General features: G+C 43.3%; 1 protein-coding gene and 1 non-coding gene across 2 annotated transcripts in view; both read left to right on the top strand.

The window, feature by feature from the left end:
- The window catches only part of PRKN (parkin RBR E3 ubiquitin protein ligase), a 1,304,782-nt gene that overhangs the window by 1,117,048 nt on the left and 168,620 nt on the right, over window positions 1-19,114 (top strand). The window contains exon 9 of the mRNA XM_053591297.1: window positions 16,242-16,391. Within this exon, the coding sequence (XP_053447272.1) occupies window positions 16,242-16,391 (150 nt within the window). The remainder of the gene's footprint in view (window positions 1-16,241; window positions 16,392-19,114) is intronic.
- On the top strand, window positions 12,910-13,012 carry LOC128586987 (U6 spliceosomal RNA). The gene has a single exon (XR_008380431.1). It is a non-coding gene; the product is annotated as a U6 spliceosomal RNA (small nuclear RNA).

The following is a 19,114-nucleotide window of genomic DNA, read 5'->3' as shown; positions in this document are numbered from 1 at the left end:
GTAACTAAAGATCCCATTCATAAACAGCTGGCTGAGATGTCAGAAATTGAATTCGGAATTTGGATTGCAAACAAGATTAATAAAATGGAGGAAAATTTGGAATTAGAAATTCGAGTAGCATTGCAAAAGTCGGAATTAGAACTTCAAGGAGAAATTCAAAAATTATCTCAAGAATTTAACGAATTTAAAGACAAAACCGCCAAAGATTTTGATGCACTGAAGCAAGATCTGAAAAATACAGTTGAATCCCTCAGTAACAGAGTGGAGCAAGCAGAAGAAAGGATTTCTGACATTGAAGACAAAGTCTTTGAACGCTCCCACACTCTAAAAGAGGAAGAGAAATGGAGAGCAAAAACAGATCATTCTCTCAGAGAGCTCTGGGATACTTCGAAGAAGGCTAATATCTGCCTCATTGGAATCCCTGAAAGTGATGAATGGCCTCACAAGGCACAAAGGCTCTTCTCCATGAAATTATGAAAGAGAATTTTCCAGACATGACAAGAGATTCTGAAATTCAGATAGCAGACAATTTCAGAACCCCAGCATGACTCAATCCCAATAAGACATTCCCCAGGCATATCATAATTAACTTCACTAAAGTTAATATGAAGGAGAAAATTCTGAAAGCAGCCAGATGTAAGAAATCCATTACCTACAACGGGAAGAATATTAGAATGACTGCAGATCTCTCTGCTGAAACTTTTCAGGCCATAAGAGGGTTGTCATCAACTTTTAATCTCCTAAAGCAAAATAACTTTCAACCCTGGATCCTGTATCCAGCTAAACTGAGTTTCATTTATGATGGAGAAATTAAATACTTTAATGACATTCATATGTTGAAGAAATTTGCCATAACCAAATCAGATCTTCAGGATATTCTCAGACCTATCCTCCATAATGACAAGCCCAATCCTCTACCACAAAAGTAAACTCACTCAGAAACTTCGGATCAAACTCCAACTTCCACAGTGGAAGGATGAAAAATATCCACTGGACTTTTGAAAAACTCGATCCCCAAAATTTTACTAGACTTATCAGTATTCTCCATTCATATGAACGGCTTAAACTGTCCTCTAAAGAGGCACAGGTTAGCTGACTGGATACAAAAACTCAGACCAGATATTTGCTGCATACAAGAGTCACATTTTACCTTAAAAGACAAATATAGACTCAGGGTGAAAGGATGGTCATCTGTATGTCAGGCAAATGGTAATCAGAAAAAAGCAGGTGTTGCAATTTTAATTGCAGATACAGTAGGCTTTAAACCAACAAAAGTAAGGAGGGATAAGAATGGTCACTCCATATTTTTTAAGGGTAATACTCAATATGATGAGATTTCAATTATTAATATCTATGCACCCAACCAGAATGCACCTCAGTTTATAATAGAAACTCTAACAGACATAAGCAACTTGATTTCCTCCACCTCCATAATAGTTGGAGATTATAACACTACTTTGGCAGTGTTGGATCGATTCTCTAATAAGAAGCTGAGCAAAGACATTTTAGATTTAAACCTAACCATCCAACATTTGGATTTAGCAGACATCTACAGAACATTTCATCCCAACAAAACTGAATACACATACTTCTCATCAGCCCATGGAACATACTCCAAAATTGATCACATCTTAGGTCACAAGTCTAACCTCAGTAAATTTAAAGGAATAGAAATTATTCCTTGCATCTTCTCAGACCACCATGGAATAAAAGTTGAACTCAGTAACCACAGGAATCTGCATACTCATACAAAAACATGGAAGTTAAATAACCTTATGCTGAATGATAGCTGGGTCAGAAATGAGATTAAGAAAGAAATTGCCAAATTTTTGTAACAAAATAACAATGAAGACACGAATTTAAAGAACCACTGGGATACTGCAAAGGCAGTCTTAGAAGGGAAATTTATAACACTGCAAGCCTTCCTCAAGAGAACGGAAAGAGAGGAAGTTAACAACTTAATGGGACATCTCAAAAAACTGGAAAAGGAAGAACATTCCAACCCTAAATCCAGTAGAAGAAATGAAATAACCAAAATTAGAGCAGAATTAAAGGAAATTGAAAACAAAAAAATTATAAAACAGATCAATAAATCAAAAAATTGGTTTTTTGAAAAGGTCAATAAAATAGATAAACCTTTGGCTAACCTAACCAGGAAAAAAAGAATAAAATCTCTAATCTCATCAATCACAAATGACAAAGACGAAATAACAACAGACTCCTCAGAAATTCAAAAAATCCTTAATGAATATTACAAGAAAATGTATTCTCAGAAATATGAAAATCTGAAGGAAATTGACCAATACCTGGAAGCACCTCACCTTCCAAGACTTAGCCAGAATCAAGGGGAAATGTTGAACAGGCCCATATCAAGTTCTGAAATGGCATAAACCATACAAAATCTCCCTAAAAAGAAAAGCCCGGGAACAGATGGCTTCACGTCAGAATTCTACCAAACCTTTAAAGAGGAATTAGTACCTATATTACTCAACCTGTTCCAAAATATAGAAAAAGTAGGAAGACTACCCAACACGTTCTATGAAGCAAACATCACCCTGATCCCCAAACCAGGAAAAGACCCAACAAGAAAAGAAAATTATAGACCAATATCACTAATGAATATAGATGCAAAAATATTCAACAAGATCCTAACAAACAGAATACAGCAATACATCAAACAAATTATACATCATGACCAAGTCGGTTTTATCCCAGGGTCTCAAGGCTGGTTTAATATACGTAAATTTATAAGTATAATTCAGCACATAAACAAATTAAAAAAGACCATATGATTCTCTGAATTGATGCAGAAAAAGCTTTTGATAATATCCAACATCCCTTCATGATCAGAACACTTAAGAAAATTGGTATAGAAGGGACATTTCTTAAACTAATAGAGGCCATCACCAGCAAACCCACAGCCACTATCGTATTGAATGGAGTTAAATTGATATCATTTCCACTTAGATCAGGAACCAGACAAGGCTGCCCATTGTCTCCACTGCTCTTTAACATTGTAATGGAAGTTTTAGCCATCGCAATTAGGGAAGAAAAGGCGATCAAGGGTATCCATATAGGGTCAGAAGGGTCAAACTTTCACTCTTCGCAGATGATATGATTGTATATCTGGAAAACACCAGGGATTCTGCTACAAAACTCTTAGAAGGGATCAAGGAATACAGCAGCATCTCAGGTTACAATACCAACAATAATTAAGCTGAAAAAACAGTTAAGGACTCTATTCCATTCACAGTAGTGCCAAAGAAGATGAAATATTTGGGAGTTTATCTAACAAAGGATGTGAAAGATCTCTATAAAGAGAACTATGAAACTCTAAGAAAAGAAATAGCTGAAAATGTTAACAAATGGAAAAACATACCATGCTCATGGCTGGGAAGAATCAACATTGTTAAAATGTCCATACTACCCAAAGCAATATACAATTTTAATGCAATCCCCATTAAAGCTCCACTGTCATACTTTAAAGATCTTGAAAAAATAATACTTCGTTTATATGGAATCAGAAAAAACCTAGAATAGCCAAGACATTACTCAGAAATAAAAACAAAGCAGGTGGAATCATGCTCCCAGACCTCAGACTATAGTATAAATCAATAGTGATCAAAACAGCATGGTACTGGCACAAAAACAGAGAAGTAGGTATCTGGAACAGAATAGAGAACCAAGAGATGAATCCAGCTACTTACCGTTATTTAATCTTTGACAAGCCAATTAAAAATATTCAGTGGGGAAAAGATTCCCTATTTAACAAATGGTGCTGGGTGAACTGGCTGGCAACCTGCAGAACACTGAAACTGGACCCACACCTTTCACCATTAACTAAGATAGACTCTAACTGGATCAAAGATTTAAACTTAAGACATGAAACTATAAAAATACTAGAAAAGAGTACAGGGAAAACCCTTGAAGAAATCGGGATGGGTGAGTATTTTATGAGGAGGACCTCCCAGGCAATTGAAGCAGCTTAAAAAAAAAAAAAATACACTACTGGGACCTGATCAAACTAAAAAGCTTCTGCACAGCCAAGAACACAGTAAGTAAAGCAAGAAAACAGCTCTCAGAATGGGAGAAGATATTTGCAGGTTATGTCTCCGACAAAGGTTTAGTAACCAAATCCACAGAGAACTCAAACATATAAGCAAGAAAAGAACAAGTGATCCCATCGCAGGCTGGGCAAGGGACTTGAAGAGAAACTTCTCTGAAGAAGACAGGCGTGCGGCCTACAGATATATGAAAAAACGCTCATCATCTTTAATCATCAGAGAAATGCAAATCAAAACTACTTTGAGATATCATCTAACTCCAGTAAGATTAGCCCATATCACAAAATCCCAAGACCAGAGATGTTGGCATGCATGTGGAGAAAAGGGAACACTTCTACACTGCTGGTGGGAATGCAAATTAATACATTCCTTTTGGAAAGATGTTTGGAGAACACTTAGAGATCTAAAAATAGATCTGCCATTCAATCCTATAATTCCTCTACTAGGCATATACCCACAAGACCAAAAATCACATCATAACAAAGATATTTGTACCAGAATGTTTATTGCAGCCCAATTCATAATTGCTAAGTCATGGAAAAAGCCCAAGTGCCCATTGATCCACGAATGGATTAATAAATTATGGTATATGTACACCATGGAATATTATGTAGCCTTAAAGAAAGATGGAGACTTTACCTCTTTCATGTTTATATGGATGGAGCTGGAACATATTCTTCTTAGTAAAGTATCTCAAGAATGGAAGAAAAAGTATCCAATGTACTCAGCCCTATTATGCAACTAATTTATGGCTTCCACATGAAAGCTATAACCCAGTTATAACCTAAGAATGGGGGGAGGGGGAAAGGGAGGGAAGGGAAGGGAGAGGTGGGCGGAGGGAGGGTGATTGGTGGGATTACACCTGCAGTGCATCTTACAAGGGTATTTGTGAAACTTAGTAAATGTAGAATGTAAATGTCTTAACACAATAACTTAAGAAAATGCCAGGAAGGCTATGTTAACCAGTGTGATGAAAATGTGTCAAACGGTCTATAAAACCAGTGTATGGTGTCCCATGATCGCATTAATGTACACAGCTATGATTTAATAAAAAAAAAAAAGAATTTTAAGGAAATAAATTTCATTCAACCAAAAAAATATATTGAATGCTTTCTAATACTATTGTGCTGGTATTGGATAAAACCATAAACAGGGACATCACAGGTAACAGTAGTGATCGTTGATGGAAACAAACATGGTTGAGATGTGGCTGCTCTAGACAAGGAGCCACCGCAGAGCCCTGAAACTGAAGCTGCAAGGACACGGCTCCTGAGTGTGCTGGTACCAGGGCCACATAGAGGGGCATCAACAGAGAGGGACGCGCCTGCTCACTGACCCCCACGAGGGTAAAGAGCTGGCTACGTTCAAGCCACTAAATAATGCGACTGGGAAATAGTAAGAGGAACAGTGATGAATACGAAGCCATCTAGACCAAGTAGGCCACGGTGAAGAGTTTGGGTTTGATTCTCAGCTCACTGGGAAATCCTTGAAGTTTTGGGCAGAGAGGCCTGACATTGTCCAAATTGCATCCTAAGAACATCAATCTTATTACCATATGGACATGGTCTGGGTTAAGATGGTTGGCAGAAGAAAGGAAGGAACATCCAGAGATGATGTCAAAAGGCGTGGTGATTGATTCGCTGTGAGTCAGGGAAACATAGGAGTTATAATGTGCTATTTTGCTGAGATGATCAAAATTGTGGGAAAGTGCAAACAGAGGCCCAGGATCTAGGATTCAATTCTGAATGTGTTGGACGTGTCTGAAGCATTGAGGTGATGAGTCAGGATTCGGGTGTGTGAGTTGGAGCTCAGAGGAGGTGGAAGTCAGAGGTCAGAGATGGAGAGAGAAAGTTGGGCCACCGGCAACAAGAAAGGGGGGACCATGATTGCACCAACCCTAAGAGCACCAGCATTTGGAAATGGGGTACGGGAGTGGCAGCCAGCAAAGGAGACCAGGAAGGAAACTCAAGTAAATTACAAGAAACTCCAGGGATGCACTGTGCTGAGAAACCAGTGAAGTGCTATTTCCGGAGGAGTAACCGGCTGCTCGTGCTGATGGCACTGCAGAGCAAGACGAGGTCAGTGAAGTGTCCTTTGCGACAGCCGCGTGGCAGAGATCCCAGCGGCCGTGATGAGCAGGCTGGCAGAGGCTTGGAGACAGAAGCCACAGTACCGTGGGATGAAGAGTGAACAGAAGGACAGTCCCTTCTAGAAGCTTTGCTGTGAAAAGAAAGAGAGAAATGCAGAGGGTTCTTTTAAAACTGAGGAGGCCAGAGCCTGTGTCCTCACGGGGAGGTTCCAGTGGAGACAGATGACGTGGAGATTCAGGACAGAGTGGAGAGAGCTAAAGAAGGGCAGTGCTTTGGAAGCGGAAAGGACTTGGATCCAGCCCAGATGGAGACCTGACTCCTCCCTGGAGGAGGCCACAGTCTGTGTTGAGGAGGAAGCTTCAGCTGTGTTTGCAGCTGCAGTGGTGGGAGAGGAGGGGAGCCCTGTAACGGCTCCTGGAAGGCGACAGTGGTGGGAGAGGAGGGGAGCCCTGTAACGGCTCCTGGAAGGCGACAGTGGTGGGAGAGGAGGGGAGCCTGTAACGGCTCCTGGAAGGTGGACGCGTTTCACGCTGCTGTGGCTTCTCCATATAGCAGAGTGCACAGCTCACAGAAGCAGCTGAGGAAATATTTGCTGAGTAAATGAATCTATCAGTCATGACTCCTCTCTCCTCAGTAAAATATAAAGTGAATTGTCCCAGTAAAGGCAGGAGGGAGTTGGTCCGACCTACATTGGTCTCAGAAACCAAAGCCTTGGCACAACTCCAAATAAAAGTAATAAATTGATTTTCTTCCAGCACAATTTCACTTGTCTTAATTCTGCCAATTACCGTAGCTGTTACCAACATGTGTAAAGATGTCCCTTACTCTCCTACGTAAACATCTTTTCTCGCCTATGCTTTTAGCACAAGCCTTATTCCAAGGTTTTTCTCTCAACTCATTTCTTTCTTTTGGGAAGAAACAAGAGAAAACACACACTGGAGAAAGATAATGACATCATGGGGCAGCGGTAAGAGCCCAAAGTTTGTGATCAGTAATTGAAGAAAAAGCCATCATTTGTGTCACTTTGTTCAGCAGTGTTTGGTGACAGGGGTGCACGCCCAAGGGAGATGGAGGCAATCTGTTCCAGGCCTGGAGTAGTGAAATAAATAGGACCTAGAAGATCCGTGTCTTCTAGGGGGTGTTTGGTGGCAGATAATGGAGTTTATGTCAGATCAGAAAGGAAGGTAGGCTTGGAGAGGGTGGGCGGCCTGGGAGAAGACGTCACGTCAGTTAATTAGAAGTCTGTGGGAGCTGAAAAGTTTAAGCAATGTCCACCCTTTGGGTCCTACTTTAGGCAAGAGATCTGGAAAGATAAGCGGTGGTAGTTGGAAAGACATAGTTAGAATTGGGATTTCAGAGGTGGTACAATTTCTTAGGATGTCAAGACTCACGGATGAATCATGAGAAAATAAGAGTAAGAGAAAAGTCACCAGGATGTGTGGATACGCCTGAAAGAGCAGGTGGGTGGATGGGTCATTCTTACAGGACTTCAGGCCACCAGAATGATGACCAGAACAGCAGCAGAGCTAGAGCTGCAGCCGGAAGCCGTGATCTTCCAAGGGTGAGGGGCTGTGTCCAGGAGACCGGGCAGCAGTGAAGTGAGGGTGGGAAGCCAGGTGGCACAGGTCTCACAGCAGCAATGGGGTTTTCAAGGGACAGTGGGACCAAGGGTTTACCTTGAAGCACCACTGAGGAGCCAGGAGACAGCCAGCTCCACCACTGGCCTCAAAGTTTATATATGAGAAACAAAAAGCCGCCTTCATTTAAGAGACTGCATGGGAGATGGCCCAGTTTGAGTTAGTGCCAAGAGGACAGAGCAACTTTTCAAAAAGCTGATTCCTCAGGGCAGTTGGTTTATCATGGAGCAGAACCAGGGGACACAAAGAAAGGCTTTAGGAGAGGAGGCAGGGGTGGAAATTGGCTCACAGTGGGGAACACGCAGACCCGTGAAGGGCGAGAGTGTGGGCAGGGAAGTCAGGAGCTTGGGTCTCTGCCATGATCAGGGGAATGAGGCAGGAGGCATGATGCCCAGGATCTTGGGAGGGCGGTAGGTGGGCAGCTGGACCAGCGGCTGTCCTCAGTTCAGCTGAGCCTCTTGGCCTTAGGGCAGCTTAACTGGCCTTCACTCCAAAGGCCTCCTGGCTGTCACAGCCTTACTTGATTTAAAGGTAAGTAGTAATAAACCTAAAGCCATCAAATACCATCCAGGAAATCATTGAAGCTAACAGTGGGAGTCATCCCAGTTCGAATCAGGCCATTAAATATTAAGTGGGACTGAGCAGCACCTGTGGCTCCAAGGGGTAGGGCACCGGTCCCATATGCCAGAGGTGGCGGGTTCAAACCCAGACCCAGCCAAAAACTGCAAAATAAATAAATAAATAAATAAATATTCACTGGGACTAACCAACTTCATAGCCCACCCACAGCCTTGTACAGAGCTCCCACGCGGAGGACGCGTCGCTCCTCCCCACCTGCGGCCTTGTACGGAGCTCCCACGCGGAGGACGCGTCGCTCCTCCCCACCCGCGGCCTTGTACAGAGCTCCCACGCAGAGGACGTGTCTCTCTTCCCCTTACACTGGCCTCGGAATCACCTAGAAACCATCATGGTTGCTTCAGAAGTAGATGAAGAGCTTCTAGAAGATGAGCAGAAGGAAGACATACAAGCTAGAGAAAAGGAAGATCCCAGGGAGATGGGGGAAGGAGGGCAGTGCAGGTGACGAGAGCCATAGTTCCTTTTGTGCAAGTTAGAGACAAATCCCATTTATTTGAAGGGTGAAGCTCCTGGATTCACAAACTAGCCAGTGACCCTCAGAGCTGTTTCTCTGGGACTGGATAAAGTGTAAAATAACAACCTGGCTGTCTGCTGTGTGCCCTGCCAGGACAGAGAGTTTCCAGTCTGGAGAAGTCTCTGAAGTCAGGCTGACGGGGAGCTCTGCCTGCTCAGCCTTGCCCTTCCGTGGCCTGCGCCTGAGTGTCACAGCGTGGACGGGCCACAAGGAGGCCTATTGGTTTTGGTCTCTTTTCCAGGAGGTTTCACAACCACGGGGAGCTGAGATGCTTCTTGGCATCGTGTCATTTGAAACATCTAAAAAGGAAAAATGCTTCAAACATTGTAATCCAGGATACAGTCTGCTGCTCCAATTATTTTTTGTTTGTTTTATTGTTTAATTGTTTGATGTGGTGTTCTTGCATTTGATTTCAGCCATCTTAATGATTGTTTTTTCTAGGCAGTGCACAAAGCCTATCCCTTTCTCTAGCCAATTCACCTCATCAGTAGCTAAAAGATATCCAGGGATGAAGAAAACATTATTAGCAACAGAATACAGAATAAAACCAGCAGTGTGACAGGGCCCACCGGTCTCTTACTCTCTCCAGCTAAAGGCCTGTACATAAAGGAAAAGAAGATGAAGATTATCAACAATTTAAGCAGTATTTTTTAAAATAATCAAATATGAATAGAAAATAGGGCATCTCTGCATAGCAAGAGAAAGATTTAATCGTAAGTCAGTTTTCCTCTATAAAGTTATTTTTTAACAAGGTATTTTTTTAACCTAAAGAGGAAGTCCTGTAATAAACAGCTTTTCATTTGTTCCTCAAAGTTGGCTGAAGAATCACGAGCTGCAATTTTTTTTTTTTTTTTTAATGAAAGGGGAAAAGGAAAGAAAAAGAAAAAAAAAAAAAAGAGTCACTTGGTATTGAGGACAGGGTGGTGCCTAGAATCACATCTGAGCTCTATGGCCGGGTTATGGATTTCCTGTCTGTGAAGTTCAGCAAAGGACTCTACTTCTTTATGACCTGTGGCCTCATCCCGTGGACAGGGAAGAAACTGAGCCGGCAGAATGTCAGGTGCAGGCGCAGGTGCTGGACACAGAGCAGTCCCTGGAGGGCAGCAGCTCTGATCAGGACTTCTCTGCCCCACGGGAGTGAGACGCCCGCCTCTGGGAGCCCTCACATGCTTTTGACCAAGACAGAAGCCAGAACTTAGGGGAGAAAACACAGGAGGCAGGAGCTGTACCTGAGTGCCCCCCAGAGGACACTCCTGAGAACACGGTTCCGCACAAAGCCAGCCGCCCCTAGAGGCTCAGGACTCGCCACTTCCAGACTGCTGACAAGTGTTGATTCCTTTTGACAGAACATTTGTCAGTTGAGATTTTTTTTCTTGCCTTCCGGTCCTATGAAAACATGCAAATTAAACATCAGGGTGGAGCAGCCCATCCCCTCATACAGAGAACAGGCCTTTAGAATGGTGTTCAGTAGTGGGATGTTCCTCCCCACGGACCCCTCAGGTGACCACTCCACTCACATCCTCTAATGCAGGCACCAGGCAGTCAGCAGCCGGCAAGAATGAGGAAGGTCACAGGTTCATGCTGGAGCTTGAACCTGTCACCTTTGCTTCGTTACAGAGCAATATTGTACCTAAACCCAGCTCTTCTAACTGCCTACAGACAAGAAAGCACAACATCTATTTCATTATACTCGCCCATGACTCATCGTCAGATTCTTAAAATAGGAGTTTATTGAAACCTCTATGAATTTTATGATTTAAAATGAATATGTCCTGTTCTTAAAAGGATCTATAACTATACATATAAAGATTAAATCATTTGCTCACTAAATAAATAAAGTATAAAGCATAGCAATGAGTCAAGATTCTACCTAGGTGGGGCGTCCTAATAAAATGTCTATAATCTGAAGAAAAATAGGAGAAAACGTTTTTCTCGTTTTCCTTAAGTGCAGAGTAGTATGCTTTGTTAAAATTGACATTTCTTTTCAAAAATTTTGCAAATATTGTGCAATCAACTCAATTATTTCAGTTATCTCTGTGTGTATTATCCACTTGATAAGAGCATATGAAAATCTACAAACTCGATTTAATGAAAGCTTGAAACTTTAAGTTTAACTTGTAAATATTAGCATATCTATATACAGAGAGAGAGATGCTACTGTCCATTTCAAAGACAAACAATGCATGAGTGATTTTTAGATGATGTACTGCTTTTGAGCTCACTTGAGAATGGACTCTATATAAACCCAGCGCACATTGCAGATTAATCACATTCCTCCCAGTTGGTTGTATTTATGAAATGCTATCAATATTGATAAGTAAAACAGCCCTTGAACGTAACATAAATAATATCAAGGGAAGAATGTTTATTCCTTTTCACCAGCTGGAGTCCATTCATTAATTACCTTCCCACTACTGTGTGAATTTATACTGAAATAGACAGAGATATTCTGTTTTACTTAGGGACAACTTGTCACAACTCCCCACTACTGGACTCTCAAGTTTGTGCCAGTGAGTGGTTAAAAGGAATCTGTGGAAATGCGATTCATTTCTTGAAGGGAGCTCAGTAAGGATCTTTGCTAGTGACATATGAAATTACATGTCTGTTATTTCCTGAGGCCATTATGTTTTCTACAAATACTAGCACATTATTGTTTCTAGGTCAAATTTTTTTTTATAATTTTTATGATGTTTATTTAAAAAGTACTGTCTTCAGTAGGTATATTTCAGGTGTTGTGTGTACTTTTTTTCTTTATGGTTGACATTCTTTTTTTACTTTTTAAATTGTTTAATTGACACATAATAATTGTGCATATTTATGGGGAATATAGTGAGATTATGACATATATAATTTGCAGTGATCAGGTCTGAGTAAGTTAGCATATCCATCACCTCAAACACGTATTATTTCTCTCTCTTAGGAACATCTAATATCCTCCTCTATTTGAAACTATAAAATACATTATTGCTAACTGTCATCACCCCACAGGACCATGGAGCCCTGGAACTTGCTCACCAAAAATCACCAGGCATATAGGTTAAAATACTTGTCTTCCTAAAGAAAAGGAATTATATGCTTAAGTGCTCTGCAGTTTACCATAGGTAGAATAAATACGATAAAGACATGGTTTTGTAATTTCTTTAGCTAACAAATGGAAAGGAAAGCATAGTTGGACACATCCCATCCATATTCGGGACCACTGTGCATGCAGCCAGCAAGAATTTCCAAAGTGTCACTGGACTTAGTCCACAGGTTCACTTCTCCTCGGTAAAAGCTGTTGTCATAACTAAATTGCTTAAGTAAATTAAATAAATAGGACCTATTTTTAAAAATGAGAAAATAGCCAGTTACTTAATAGCACCTTATTTAAAATTTATGTATATAGGTAAAACCATCCTGAATCACTCAGTGACTAATTCTATTTACCACCGATAATTTTAGAAGAATTTTTAAATTAATTATACTTAATAGCATTAAATTTTATTAATTTATTCTACAATTATGTAGAACAATTATAGAATATAATGATAAGTTCATTGTTATATATAGTTTTATATAAATATGCTGTTATATATATTCATATATAAATGACAATTTGTTCTACAATTATGTAGAATTGTAGAAAAATTGTCAATATACTGACCATTGACAAGAACTTACTCTAAACTTAGGGCATACAGATACAAAAGCAGAGGTGAAAGGCCTGTGGTAAGGTCTAAAAGGCCCAGAGCACTATAGGTTCCATGAACTCCACACATTTAACCAACTGAAGATCCCTCTCAGAACAGGGCCCCACACTGAAGAGAAATTGCTCAGAATAGAAAAGGGGAGCAGGAAGAAGAAATTCCTACTAAAAATGGGACTACAGAGTTGGAAGATTGCAGAAAGTGAGACCCCTATCTTTGGACAGTGTCTAAAACACCAGAATAGAAAAAAATCTACAACCATTAAAACTCATTCTGTGTGTGCTAATTTCAGCATCATGTTTACTAAAATTGGGACAGTGCAGAGAAGATTAGCCTGGTCCCCGCACAGGGTGACATGCAAATTTGCGAAGCATTCCATATTGCAAAAATCATTCTGTGGTTTGCATTAGACATCTTTTTGGCTCTTTTATTAAAGATAAGTAAACACAAACCATGGGGAAGCCAGGCCACTAGCACAGCTTCTCAGACCCTACTGGGCCGTCTGGGACGTTCTCTCGGAAGATTTATGTGTGAATTCTCTAATGAATCTGCAGTAATGGCTGACGTGAAATCTCTCAGTTATGTGAACAGTCTCATCATTCATCATTTCATGACATACCTTCATTTCATCCCCTGACAATTGCACCACATATGGCATTTTCCAGAGAGCCTTGTAGGACGGGTTCATAGGATCTCATTTGCCTGCCGTCTGCGACCTCAGACCCTGTCCTCATGGAGGCCGTTGTATGTGCGTCTGCAACCTCAGACCCTGTCCTCGTAGAGGCCTCTGTATGTGCGTCTGCGACCTCAGACCCTGTCCTCGTGGAGGCCTCTGTATGTGCGTCTGCGACCTCAGACCCTGTCCTCGTGGAGGCCTCTGTATGTGCATCTGCGACCTCAGACCCTGTCCTCGTAGAGGCCTCTGTATGTGCATCTGCGACCTCAGACCCTGTCCTCGTGGAGGCCTCTGTATGTGCATCTGCGACCTCAGACCCTGTCCTCGTGGAGGCCTCTGTATGTGCGTCTGCGACCTCAGACCCTGTCCTCGTGGAGGCCGCTGTATGTGCGTCTGCGACCTCAGACCCTGTCCTCGTGGAGGCCTCTGTATGTGCGTCTGCGACCTCAGACCCTGTCCTCGTGGAGGCCTCTGTATGTGCGTCTGCGACCTCAGACCCTGTCCTCGTGGAGGCCGCTGTATGTGCGTCTGAGACCTCAGACCCTGTCCTCGTGGAGGCCGCTGTATGTGCGTCTGAGACCTCAGACCCTGTCCTCGTGGAGGCCGCTGTATGTGCGTCTGTGATCTCAGACCCTGTCCTCGTGGAGGCCGCTGTATGTGCGTCTGTGACCTCAGACCCTGTCCTCGTGGAGGCTTCTGTATGTGCGTCTGCAACCTCAGACCCTGTCCTCGTGGAGGCCTCTATATGTGCGTCTGCGACCTCAGACCCTGTCCTCGTGGAGGCCGCTGTATGTGCGTCTGCGACCTCAGACCCTGTCCTCGTGGAGGCCGCTGTATGTGCGTCTGCGACCTCAGACCCTGTCCTCGTGGAGGCCGCTGTATGTGCGTCTGCGACCTCAGACCCTGTCCTCGTGGAGGCCGCTGTATGTGCGTCTGCGACCTCAGACCCTGTCCTTGTGGAGGCCACTGTATGTATGCTGTGTTCATATTCGCAAAATTCGACCAGGTTGTCTTTCTCTTTCCTGGAGCCAGACAAATGAGAAAATGGCTGAGATGCCAGGTGTTAATTACTCAAAATTCGTGTTTACCCCTCATACCTTTCTTCTAAAGTCCATGCCAGCCAGTACATTCAATGGGCTACTGGATGTGGTGACTTTGCTGTGTGACAGGTTATCAAGGTGAACACGGGCACCAGGGAAAAAATGATTTCTTCTCTCAACTCCCTACACACACACACACACACCCATATGCACACACATCCGCACCTGCACACACTTCTTTTCCCTTCCACAGTTTCCCCCTTCTCTGTCTTCTCAGGGAAATGCGGGACACTCATACCCAACTTCTCCTCCCTCATGCCTCACACCACGCGTCCCCTCTGCCACAGAGGCTGCAGTTTCTGCCTTCACGGTGCGCTCAGAATTCTAACCACTGGTCCCCGGCATGACCTCCTGGCTCCAGCCTCCACCATCTCTCACAGAAGCGTTGGGACAAGCTCCCACCTGCTGCTTTGCTTCTACCCTGACCATCCGGGCTGCACTCCAAACATATCAGCCGATGTCTTTAAAATACTCATCCGTTGTGTCACACCCCCGTTCAACAGTCCGCAAGGGCTCCAGCACTGTTGAGAATAACAGCCGGAGTCTTCACAGTGGCTCTCGGGAACCCACACCCCAGATGTCCGGCCTTCTCCTGTTTGCCCCTTGTTCACTCTGCCCCTGCCGCCAGCCTCCCTGCTGGACCTCGAGCAAGCCAACCACATAATGGCCTTGGGCCCTTTGTCACGTGTGTCTGGAATGCTGGTCCCCCAGGGCACCAGGCAGAGGCTTGCTTTGCTAATCTTCAGACGTTTTCTTAAATGCACCTTCTTGTACGGCATCCTCTACTCACCCCTTTAAAACTGAACCCCACGTCCCCTGGAACCTTTCCATGCATTCTCCTCCTTGCCTGCTGCCGTTGGAAGCACTCCCGGTATTTGCTGTCACGTGCTGTCAGGAGGGCCAAGGCACATGCGCCCTTCCTCCTGTGTCCTCCACACCCACGGTAGTGCCAGCACTAGTAGGTCTCAGTAAAGGCTGCATACATTAACTGGTAACTGAGCAAATCCATTGGTTTTGATCTGAGCTTGAGGATAATATGATCCTGTAATGCACAGAGGACAATCACATGGGGCTGCAAGGAAGAAGAGCCTGCAGATGGTCCCCGGGAGTCTGGGTTTGGGGCTGCCGCTGGAGAAACCGTTAAAGGAAATGGAGCAAGACAGCGGCACAGAGAGATGAGGTCAGGGAAGGAGAACAGTGGTGAAAGGAAACGTTGCTCTGGCGTGAGCTCTGCTGCGTCCAGCTGACACCTCACTGACACCTCGGGGGGGTTGCCACACGTTTTCAGGAGGTAGAATATTGGGCCTATTTTCACCATGATCACAAAACTTTGCAGAATCTCAAATACAGATAAGCATGAAAATATATTACTTTATAAGATTGACAGTGGTACGCGTCCACCATTTAATATATAAATATATTCCTTAAATTTTATATGAAATAAGATTGTTCAAATACGCTCAGTAGAAGCAGTGTCATATAATGCCAGACTTTGGAAAATCTATTTTCTGAAAACAAAATGCAAAGAGTAAACACCACACTCATCCATCCTGCCAGTTTGAATTTGGAAGATTCTTTCCACAAGCACTTCAGCCACACTGGCTTCTCCTCCGTGGTTCCCTGCACACACACACACAGGCACACACACATACACATACATGTACACACACACGTGCACAGACACAAAAGTAACACAAACACACATGCATACACACATTTTCACTGAAACTGGTTGAAGCAGCAATCCCACACACCCCTATTAACCTCCGGCTGAAGCAGTGCATCAGGGTCTGTGTGTGATCACGCTGATAAGCTCCCCTTGCTCTCGCCCTTTGCAGTACAGCCGCTACCAGCAGTACGGGGCCGAGGAGTGTGTGCTGCAGATGGGGGGCGTGCTGTGCCCCCGCCCTGGCTGCGGAGCGGGGCTGCTGCCCGAGCCAGGCCAGAGGAGAGTCGCCTGCGAGAGGGACAGCGGTCTGGGCTGTGGGGTGAGTAGCACCTGCACCCGGGAGGGTGTTCGCTGGGGTGTTCTGTTTGCATCTGCAAGTAGGCTGGGTTAGACTTTTATTTCATTTTCATTTTCCCTTTCAACTTTGACCTCTTTGAAAGTGATGTGTAAGAAAATAGATTGTAAATTCCTGTGTAAGACCCCAGTTTCAAAAAAAAGTTTGTTCTTGGGGAAAGAGTCATATTAAGATTTTTCTGCTTTGGTTGCCTATGAAGCATTTGCTCTAGTAGGCCAGACTTTCCGGCCCTTCTTCCCGTGCTCAGCTAAGTCAGAGAAAACAATTATTCCCTCTTTAGAGTAAGCTTCACGTAGACAGGAGAGAAAGAGAGAGAGAATTTCCCACCAGCACTGTCTTAGTGACATTGTTTGCCTAAGTATTTCAAGAAATAAAATGAAGATTAACATAGAAAACTTGAAATGTTGTTATGTCATAAAAATCATTTTATGCAGAGATGAAAAAAAACTAATAGTGCCTCTTAGGGAAGCAGGAAGAGAAACATGGAAAGTGTTTTTCCGAGAGGTCAAACCATGTGACCTAGACGGCTTCTTGAATGAATCTATGGGGGAAGGAAGCATAACTCAAACGCAAAAAGGCTTCCTAAATTAAAGGTTAAAATGACAAATGGATAATAAGCCTGATACTAAATTTCACACGGGCTGGAAAAGAAAGCTAGTGTATGTGCTTATAAAAGGCCATTGAATTTTGATGGGAAACATTTCTTTTAAAATTGCAACTTCACGAGGAGCTTTGTGGGAGAAGGGGCGCTGATAGCAGAGGCAGATTGCCCAGGCCTGGGGCTGTAAGCCACCTGCACAGAAGTTGGCATCTGTTGTCAGGCAGGCTTCCTATCTGTCCTGTGCCGGGGCTTGCAAAACCCTGGGGAGAGCAAAGGAGCAGGGCACGTAGACCCTGGAAAGTTATGAGATCGCATCGTATCTGAATGGCAAGAAGCGTCTCTGCTCTGGCTTGATCATCGTGGCTGTGTTAGAATGAAAGCTTGAGGAGTGTCTGCTATGCTTAGAAATTACGGAGCTCAAACCGCGCTTCCCGGCCGTACTCAGCCCCGTGTGCTGTATAACCTGCGCTGATTGTACGTAGCCTAAGCAGGCTGCCAATTCCGGAATCAGAATGCTAGCAAATGTCTTCTTTCAAAATGAGTTTTTAAGTAATTGCGTTTAATGTCTAAATTGTGCACTTCTGCCTCCTAATCGTCTGTGGTTGTTCCCTACTGTAAAGCTGGATTTTAGGATTCTGCCTTTTGTAGCGAGGTGGACAATGCCTTCAGCCAATATTTTCATTCAGTTGTTCACCTTGCTTTCAGGAGGTTTCCTGTAACTTTAGGTTTTGAATACTTTTACCTTCCCTTTTTTTACATAAGTAAATTGTAAGTAAATAATATACATGTTTAAACTCCAAATCATGGGACATTACTTTAGAAGTGAATTGAAATGCCTTGATGTCTTTGGGTTAAGGGAGTGTGAGGAGAACTTTGCTTACAGGAGAGTAGCTGGTCCGGGATGTTTCTTTGTCCTTCAGCAATTCTAAGTAAGGAATTTTTATTTTGTTTTGATTTGTTCTGTTTTGTTGCTTTTGGAGGTATGTTTGTTGGTTTGTGTATTATAAACCAAATCATTGATTGGTTTATACCATCTCACAGAGTTTGCAAGGGTCAGAAATGATATATCAGACACGTGGCTGGGTAGTTCTGGCTCAGGACCCTTGTGAGGTTGCCGTAGGGCTGGGTAACAGTCATGAAAGCTTTACTGGGGCTGAGAGATTCACTTCCAAAACGTCTCCTTCACATCACTGTCAGCAAAAAAGACCTCAGTTCTCCACTGGGTCTTGTTCTTCACCACATGGCCTCTGCTTATGCCATTTGTCCCCACAATGGTTGCTAATTTCCCCCAGAGCAAGTGCCCCAGAAGAGAGAGCCAGGCCTTGCAGGGCTGTCCCAGGGCTGCACGCTGTGCCCCACTCCGTTCTGCAAGTGAGGTTCTAGATCCAGCACACCCTGTAAGGGGAGGGAACTTGGTTTCATCTTAAAGGAAAGAGTATCAAAGAACTTACAGACATATTTACTTAAACCGCCACAGTTTGCAATGTGAAGAAATTAGAAAAAGAACCTCTGAGAGAGATGATTTTCTAAGGGACACGTTTAGAGAGATGATTTTCTAAGGGACACGTTTAGAAAGATGATTTTCTAAGGGACACCTGCTTTCCGTTCCCTCCCTGTCTTCTTTGTCCTGGCCGCCACTCTCTTGTGAGCTTACATCATTCTGCTGCTTTGGCTTCTCAGCAGAGATAAATAGCCCACAGCATTGCCCTTTTAAATCCTAAGCTTTCACAAAAGGATGTTAACTTCAGTGCTAAAAGAATTCCATAATGATTTCAAAGCAGGTTAGACTGGATGCCTTGAGTTCAAATCCTGCTCCACAAACTACTCATGTGTCCTTAATTTTTGTCAGATTACTCTGACAGTAACCGTGTATAAGGCCCTTGTGAATACTCGTTGAAATTAGTAACACAGAAATGTAGCTCCAGATTTTCTAGCCGTCGACCTTCAGAGGAAACCCTGGCAGCTGGTCAGTTAACAGTGTCCTTGGAAGCTCATTTTGAGACCTTATGTTTTTCCTTCTCTCTCTTTCCTTTCTCCTAACGTCTGCTGTTTGCTGTGTTTTGTATCTTTGTAAGCTGCCAGTCTT

This window comes from Nycticebus coucang, chromosome 5 (genome assembly GCF_027406575.1).
Source record: "Nycticebus coucang isolate mNycCou1 chromosome 5, mNycCou1.pri, whole genome shotgun sequence".
Lineage (NCBI taxonomy): Eukaryota > Metazoa > Chordata > Mammalia > Primates > Lorisidae > Nycticebus > Nycticebus coucang.
The sequence above is the reverse complement of the archived record's forward strand: the minus strand, read 5'-3'. Positions and strand labels throughout refer to the sequence as shown.